General features: G+C 38.4%; 1 protein-coding gene across 1 annotated transcript in view; it reads left to right on the top strand.

Annotated features, from left to right (window-relative positions):
• LOC131779210 (N-acetylgalactosamine kinase-like) overlaps positions 1 to 7,050 on the top strand; it is a 9,482-nt gene extending 2,432 nt beyond the window's left edge. Inside the window, 13 exon segments of the mRNA XM_059095737.2 lie at positions 1 to 6; positions 901 to 976; positions 1,137 to 1,208; positions 1,377 to 1,460; positions 1,823 to 1,881; positions 2,693 to 2,732; positions 3,121 to 3,204; positions 3,819 to 3,893; positions 4,145 to 4,233; positions 4,498 to 4,573; positions 5,144 to 5,296; positions 5,635 to 5,729; positions 5,818 to 7,050. The exon segment at positions 1 to 6 is cut by the window's left edge and continues 34 nt beyond it. Coding sequence (XP_058951720.2) covers positions 1 to 6; positions 901 to 976; positions 1,137 to 1,208; positions 1,377 to 1,460; positions 1,823 to 1,881; positions 2,693 to 2,732; positions 3,121 to 3,204; positions 3,819 to 3,893; positions 4,145 to 4,233; positions 4,498 to 4,573; positions 5,144 to 5,296; positions 5,635 to 5,729; positions 5,818 to 6,025 — 1,117 coding nt within the window. The 3' untranslated portion in view covers positions 6,026 to 7,050.
• Positions 7,051 to 8,874: the final 1,824 nt, after the last annotated feature.

Below are 8,874 nucleotides of genomic sequence, written 5' to 3'. Positions count from 1 at the left end.
CTTCCAGTAAGTAATAAGGCATAGAGATATGTTATGGAATAAAAGAGAAAATTCCAAAATGTCTTACGACATCAATACATGTAGATCAAACCGGTGAGCAAGTAAAAGAACAGACATTTATCAAATTCCAAACTTTCTATGTTACTAATTTGCAAATTTAGAAAGGAGGGTTACCGAACAAATCAGCTCCAGGGAGATGAGGGGGTTTACTAGTCATTTTGAAAATACTCATAAAAAGATACTAGGTTGACCTTAGGTAAGAATATTTTAGATTTAAACATCTTAACCCCTACCTTTCATTTTGTTAACTTCTAACTAAGTCACTTGTTGATATTTGCGATGTTATACAACTCAGAAACTTCATTCTGCAACATGATATGTAAATTTGAGGGAAAAATAAGTGTTTAAATAACAAAGAAAAAAACTCTTGTTCACTCATCATCTTAATTAACAACTCCTGTGATTTAGAGTGCAATACAAATAACAACCCTTAAATGAATTTTTCATAAAAAACACAACCACACCTATGTTTGATGTAATTTGTCTTTATCCTTTCCACTTGGGATTTATCAGTGGCCTGAAACAGGCCAAATTGCTTCACAATCAGTGAGCAGTTTTTAGTAAATCCTAAAACTGTGGATGGCATTGAAGGTGCACTCTGATTGGCTACTCAAACTCCAAATATCCTTTCAATATGTCACTGTTTTAGCATATACTTAGTAAGAAACTATATCACCTCAGAGTCAGTAGCCTGGTTGGATATTTACCTCACTATTTCACAGCCTGGTGCATATCCCCCACCAAACACTTCCATTTTAGTGAATAGTTTTCAAGTACTGCACAATTAAAAATGTATTTAACTTTTGTATCCATTTTCTTGTTTCAAAATTCTTTTATCAGGGATTTCAGTGTGAGCTGTGAAGATTATAAGATTGATGGAAAGGAATGGTATCATTATTTTCTCTGTGGCTATAAGGTGTGAATGAAAACTTTTTTTTTGCTAAACTGTACCCTCTTGAAGTCTCTTCATGTGATTAATTATCATATGATAACAATAGTGCTTAATATAATCATGATGATTATTATTCAAACATATCAGCTATCTTACTATTGTTACCTGTCTTTAAATTTTTTAGGGGTTAGTGGATCATATGAAGATTGAATCTCCAGTTGGATTGAACCTTGTTATAGATGGAACTGTTCCAAAGGTCTGAAATGTCAATGTGAAATTATTTAGTCACTCATTTAACTTTCTATCAGCAACAACTTACTCTTCCTTATAATTTCATATAATTTTCATTTTTAAAGTTAAGAAATGGGTGACCACTGATGATGTTTTTTTGACGACACTAATGATTTTGTCTCTTTTTCATCAGAGTGCAGGGCTTTCAAGTTCATCAGCTTTGGTTTGTTGCTCAGGTTTGGCCACACTCCATGCCAATGGGCTCAAGCTTAGTAAGGTGTGTACCATCAACTAGTTAAACTAGAATTTTTATGGTGGAGTGACTCTCAAAATAATGTGGATGTTCATCATTTGAGTTAAAGTTACCATGACACATTTTGATCTTATACCATCAGAGCAAAACTTTACATTTTCTGCTATGAATTAACAAAGTATCCTTAAGGGTTTAAAATACTAATTAAAACAAACTTAAATTGTGATCACTCACTTTTAACCAGGTCAACTTGAAGGGAAATATTTTCACAAACAATTAAATTCGAATTTCTTTTTGCTGGTGAACTCTTTATTTTTTTTTTTTTTAATAATCCAAACTTTATGAAAAGTCTATATTTTAAAATCTGTTTCTTTTATGCTTAACAGCATGAACTTGCTGAGATATGCACAAAATGTGAGCGCTACATTGGAACTGAAGGAGGAGGGTAGGCATAGAAAATCTAACACATAAACCATTACAAAAAAACTTTTGTGACTTCCTTTTTTATGCCATGTACATGTTTGGTAATATATTTGTGAGAAAGATATCATAATGGTAGCATAGTAGTCAGTGTGTTTAAAGGTCCTACCTCTGGCTAGGATCATTATGTGGTATTCTTTGGTAGGACACCTACCGGTAAATCTCATAGTATGTTTAGGACTAGTTTATCTATTTGCACCAGAATATTGTCAAGTGGAAGGGTGGCAAAGTTCTAGGGGGTAATCTGTGATATTTCAATTATTGTTCAAAAAGAGTAGTAATAATTTAAGAAGCCTGTAGGAAAGATGTCCCTTTTTGAAATTTTTCAGGAAAGTAAGGCCAGGGTGAGGGAAGCATGAGCAGAGAGCAAAGGGCAATTCGTGAGCAATGCCCACCCCTCACCCACACTTTGTACTTGCCTCTACTCACCTTAAAATAAAAAGTGACAATTTTTTTGCAGGCTTAGCTCCTACTTACTTCAGGCTCTTGAAACTGCATTCAGCTTCTGCAGCTGTGTGAGTCAGTCTGAAGTCCAAGCTTTGTAAAAATTTACCAGTTTACTGTGTCACTAATTCACAGTGACTCTGTGCATAACATTTAAGGGATTTCTGGCAACAACTTGCTGCTACTCCTGAGTTCACAGTTAGATCAAATTTAAAAGCTCCCTCACCCATTTTGAACAATAATTTGTTTTCAGCCCTGAATATCTCCCCAGTATTAATATCTGATAAATAAAATTTAAAATCCTGTACTCTAACTTGCCTTGTGTTTTACAGAATGGACCAATCCATTTCCTTTTTGGCTGAGCCAGGAACAGTAAGAAAATAATTTTCTGACTAGAAGGAAATTGTACAGGATGTGAATTAACCTTTAAATGTTGATGTTATTTGCCTGCATCAAGTGCCAACTTATGACACAAAGTGCAATAAACAGATACACCATGATTGAAAGAACATTGTCACTAAAATGCAAAAGGGAAAAAGCGAAGGACAAAACATGAGAATTATTATAATAGATAGGATAACAAATGTATGTGAAATGAGGAATGAAGTAGCTGCTTGATCTACTGGTGTTTACAGAGTTACATGTAAAGTTCATTTAAAGCTTCTCTGAACTTGCCAACAATACTAGCTGAAGAAACAGCTTTTTACCTCATTTTTCATTTTTATTTCTCATTTTTATTTCTCATTTTTAACTCCTAAAGGCAAAGCACATCGAGTTTGATCCAATAAGAGCTTATGATGTCACTCTTCCAGAAGGCATTGTGTTTGTGATTGCGAATAGCTTGGTATGTAATTTGAGAAACAAATGATTCTTTTTTAGGAATTCAAAATTAAGGAATCAAAAATGTGATGAGCTTTGTTCTTTAGCTAACAACAAGAATGAATGACATCACAGGTGAAATTAAATGGTGACGTCAATTTGGCAAATAGATTCCACGTTACCGTGGATCTGTTCAGTAATAGATCACAGATGACATCAAAGTTTGTTAAGAACAAAAAAGTTGCACGCGAGGCGCAGCCGAGTGTGTCACTGACGACTTCTTACTAAATTTTGTGGTATTCTGTGACCTATTACTGTACAGACCCAAGGGAAGATGGAATATATTTGTTTTTTAGAATAAAAAGGCGAAAGGTTGTTATTGGTGATGAAATCTTTGCGTCTGTCCTATCAAAGATCATAAGTAGGAACCAAATAAAATCCAATTCAGTTTATCGTGAACAAAGTGATAAGCATTCGCACAGCGCCTTTCTCTTATAATAAACTGGGTTCCGATCCAGAGGAGAGTAGCTGTGCTGCAAGTCACTTACTTCTACTAAAACTGGACTAAGCTGCGATAGAACAAGCCACTCGGTCCATGTTCAGACATGAACCTCTTTTTATATTATTTTGTCTTTGCAGGTGGAGATGAAGAAATCTGCGACGGCTGGCACGCATTTCAATGCAAGAGTAGTCGAGTGTCGTCTAGCAGCAAAGGTATTATTGATAAACGCAGTTCTGCAAATCAGGAAAAAAGGCGCCTTTCAAGCCTGGCACATACTACCTTTTCGCGTCAAGGGATAACATCAGGGACTTTTTTTACGTAAGGGGGAGGAGGAACGAAGGAGTAGCACTCAAGGAGAAACTCCACTTGCAGTTTCTGAGAAACTGGTTTAAGATCCGACATAGTTGGTCCTTAGACTGGATCCTTTTCTTGAAACTCAACTCACCTCTCCTCTTGTAAACAGGTCCTGGCGAAGGAGTGTGGACTGGACTGGAAAAGTGTTCGTCGTTTGAGCGAGGTACAACAAGGCGCGGAAAAGAGCTTGGATGAAATGTAAGATTTTGCACCTTGGATGAGCAACATATACCATTTAAGATGAAGTTGCTAAACCATAGTTAAGTTCATACTTTCGATTTTACTTAATAAACTGTCAGTAGACCCGAACATAACAATTGTGAGTGTTTCTTGGAATTATTTTAACTAAAATCTAAATTCTAACAAAGTTCAAATAGCCCTTATTCCAAGTCATTGATCGATCGAAAGTAAGAATGCAACGTTTAAGAGGTATCTGTTTTTTTCCGCTTTATTTTGAAACAGGGTTGCAATGGTGGACTCATGCCTGCATGTCGAGCCGTACACGAAGAAAGAGCTATGTGAATACTTTGCACTTACGGTATGTTGATTGTATAAAAGTTGGATGGACCTCGAGTAGGATATCAAAATAGTCCAAGAGTTGCTTGCGGTGATAACAACTTAGGAACACTCCTTGCTTTATTTCCTCAAATATTCCAATTACATGTATCTAGTAAAGGTATGGAGAGATCTCTACATTACTCCAAATTCCTCTAAAATATACCTGAATACCCAGATGAAATAAGGGGGCAAGTATTACAAGATAATTTGGTTTCATCAGCTGAGTTGATAATGTTATTTGGCCGCCTTAGAGAGTTTCTAAAGAGTTCCTAAAGCCGATGTTTCGGGCCGTAGTTCCTCGTCAGAGCGAATGGTGAAGGGATAGTTAAAATCGTCAGCTTTAGAAAGTTTTTTTCGGTGGCCAATTTACATTATCAATTCAGTTGATAAAACCAAATTATCCCGTAGTCCCAAAAGCAGTCTTTCGCTTTCGCTTTCGCTATTGTTTTTTCAGTCTATCCAACAACTGTATGCATATTGAAGTATGGGGTCATACTGAAATCATGCTGAAGGTTTCTGTCTGTCTGTCTGTTTGTTTGTGTGCTCACAGGACAAGGAGTTAGTGAGCCAATGCATGAGTCCTTCGACAGCAGGAGTCACCAGCTTCAAGTTGCACGATCGAGCCAAACACGTGTATTCTGAAGCTTCCAGAGTGCTCAAGTTTAAGTCAGTGTGCGAGGAAAAACCTGCTAATGCCGTCCAGGTAATAACTGTTTGGTGTCCGTTGCTTGTCTTTTTTTAACGTAGGTTGCAATTCTCTGTGCTGGGTATTTGTGGCATGCTTTTTCACCCTGGCAAAGGTTACCTGCTTTCTTGCCTCCGACACTGGTTGTATCTCTTTTTGCTCTTCGTACCGGTTGCATGGTTTCCCGCCTTTGGAGCCGGCTGTATGTTTTCCCGCCCTTGACACCAGTTGTCCTGTTCCTCGCTCTTGGTACTGGCGTCTAGTTTTCCAGAATTTTGAATATTTGAGTTATTGGCTTGTCATGTGATTGGTTAGTTGATCTACTGTGACAGCCAACTTTTGTGTCTCGTGAGCAGGTCCTGGGTGGTCTTATGAATGAGAGCCATGAAAGTTGCAGTAAGATGTATGAATGCAGCTGTGAAGAACTTGACCAGTTGGTACAACAGTGCAGGTATTGACTCTGTTTCTCTGGAATTTCTCATCAACAAATTTATCATATTTTGATAAATTGGTGTTCGATTTATTTGTATTTTTTTTAGAAAAGCTGGAGCCGTTGGCTCCAGGCTCACAGGAGCAGGATGGGGCGGTTGTACAGTGTCCCTGGTGCCGAGTGATGTCCTCGACGACTTCATGAAACAAGTGCATGACGGATACTATGCCGCTGACCCAGAAAGGCTTAAAAGGGTTTCTGAGAGTCTGTTTGCCACTCAGCCGGGAAGTGGTGCTGCGATACTTAAACTGAACTAGTATATTGACCTAGAGAAAAAAAAAAAGGGTTAGTATAAAAGTCTAAAATAATAAATAATTTGAGTAATGCATAGCGAGCCATTTATTCAAGAAAACTACATTCTAGTTACTTGTGGTTATTTTTCAGAGGGATTTTAAAAGTGAAAATGTATAATTCGTGCAAATAATCTAAACTGCAAATTTCAACCGTAGTTTTCAGTCAGGTCAGCTGATTGTTAGAATTTTATTGACTAAAGTGAAAAGGTCAGCTGAGCTACCCCTGGTATTAGTTGCGGAATTGAAGTTCAGCGCTTTCACTAAAAAGATCTAATGGTATATTCTTCTAATTGACAACTTCACATCGTTCCTCTGGTTAGCCCCGACAATTTTTCGCTTTTTTAAAGGCAATTTCCCTCTGTTCCTCATTTCACTAAATTCCTATGTAATTGACATTAGGGAATTCCGTGGCATGTTGATGATCAGTCATAAGAGTCCAATTGTTAAACGGGTTAACATACACAGATAACATACACAGATAAGTTCGCCATCGCAAATAAGAGAGTACAAGACGTACCCACCTGCATTGCTTTGAGTTATGATCGACTTGAGTCATTTATTCATTGATTGACGAAAACTTATCTTTTGTCTGAGTTCTATCTGAGCTCTGCCGCATACATAATTAGTGGGGTTAATGAAGAACTTACCACTGATTTCACCCTCTACACCCTAACATCAGTATGCATATTCTCCATAGTCTTCTCTATACATTTTCCAAAGTGCTGACAAGGAGAAGCTGTTTAACAAGAAAGAGCTTCTCTAGTTGGTGAACGCTTCTTTTATTGTAGTGACCTTAATGTTTGATTCAGGGGTGATGGTGTCAGGAAGAATTTCAGTGTAGATGCAAGTCACTGCCAGGGGTCAAAGGTTAACTCAAGACCATTTTACCTTTTATTTTTGTTGAGTATTTGCAATTTACATATTTGCTGCATTAGCCAATCACGACACACTTAGTTACTACAAAAGATAATAAATCAAATTATTTTGGAGTCTGGGATTGTTGTATTTTTGTGAATCGTTTTAATTCGTTGTTATTGTTTTGGGTAGTTCTTTGTTTCCTCTCATGACAATCCACCCTCCTGCACGAGGCCAAGGGTTCTTCGTGCTTGGGTGTTTCTCGATCTCTGTAGCTTAGAGCGATCAAGAGTCTGGCTACTCCTCAGGGGGGCCGTTCTTATAAGTAAGTTGATTAAAAATGGGCCGCAGTTACGTATTTGTGCGCCTCTTACGTGAAGATTTGACCACTTCTCCATCTCGTGTGCCTTGTGTATTCAGGAGGCAAGAAGGACGGCAAGTGCAGTATCAAGCACAAATAATGGTTTTTGCTATTGTAGCCGAAGTCACGCGTAATTTTATTCATCATTCATTTAAAACATCCACACGCCTACGGTACTCAACGGTCGATAACTTTACAGGCAAAAGACAGTGACGCTGCTGGTTAAAAAATGGACATAAACATAGATCCACAGGACAAAATTTATACACAAAACTTGACAAATTACTCGACCTGACTTCGTAACATGACGCCACTGTACAAACATCAACCACAAGTTCACACTACACCTGACAAAACGTACAAACACTCACAAGTAATTAACACGTAACGCAATACACAAAGGAAACGGTATGACTATAAGTTTCGCGATAACAACTATGAAGATTCTTCGTTTTGCGCTTTGCCGCAAACCTTAATTGCAAGATTTGTATGTTAATTGAAGGGGGAGGGGTCTGCAAACACCTTAGGACCCTCCTGACGACGCCCTGCACCACTGGAGTAGGACAAGGTTCTCAGTCTTCCCCAGGCATCCGTTCTCTCAGATTTCCTAGGAGAGGATCCTGTCCTGCTGGTGTTCATATTCTCTAGGGTAGAGAGAGGCAGTGTAAAGGTGAAGTGTCTTGCCAAAGAACTGACCTGGCCTAGGCTCAGTCGAACGCGCAGCTCTCCACCCAAAGTCAACTTTGCGAATCGCATAGGAAAAACGCTTGCACTGACCCTGAACAAGGGTAGTTGAACTTTTGGACATAAAATTATCGAAGTATTGGCAAAGAAAATATATAGAAAGTTGAAGAAAGAACCTTGGATTATAATGAATTGAACTTGGACGAAGAGAAATCCTCTCACTCACTTCATGTCTATGTAACTGGCAGTTGCTCGAGTGCTTGATCATCATTGTCATTATAATCACTATCATCACCATCATCACTTTTTCGTAGACACCTTTAATTAGATTATATCAAGAGAAAACCCGCTCATAAAGCACCATTAAACATAGCTGTGCGAGCACGCCCTCATCATTAACTCAGTTCGGCACGAGTATTTCTTCGCGGGTCACGGCTGGCTGCACCAGACACTTGCAGATACTTACTCGCGAGTCACAGGTGGAGAACAGGAGCCCATGGGCTCCTGTGGAGAAGAATTACCAATGTTAGACCCGGAGGAGGATCTGACTCAACGGCCAGTTTTTGTGTTGTTGAAGAACAACCATATGGATGAAGAGGAATTTACAACGGTAAGCTGTGAGGAGTTACTTGTAAAGGAGTTGTTTAATCTCGTACTCAGATCCTACCGTGTAACTGAAATGTAGGATCTTTAGATCGTTACTACCACCTGGCCGTGAAAGGTCTGGGTACAAGACAAGGAGTTGTATTTAGTGGTCACTGGGTGGAATCTTGCTGTTTTGTATATGTAATCACATGAGGCCAAGTACTATTAAGGATTAATTGCACGAGAGTTTTCAAAATTTTCCAAAATTGCCCGAGTCGCGAAGCGACGAGGGCAATTTGGAAAATTTTGAAAACTCAAGTGTATTAAT

Source organism: Pocillopora verrucosa, chromosome 8 (genome assembly GCF_036669915.1).
Source record: "Pocillopora verrucosa isolate sample1 chromosome 8, ASM3666991v2, whole genome shotgun sequence".
Lineage (NCBI taxonomy): Eukaryota > Metazoa > Cnidaria > Anthozoa > Scleractinia > Pocilloporidae > Pocillopora > Pocillopora verrucosa.
Note: the sequence above shows the minus strand (reverse complement) of the source record. Positions and strands in the feature narration are given on the sequence as shown.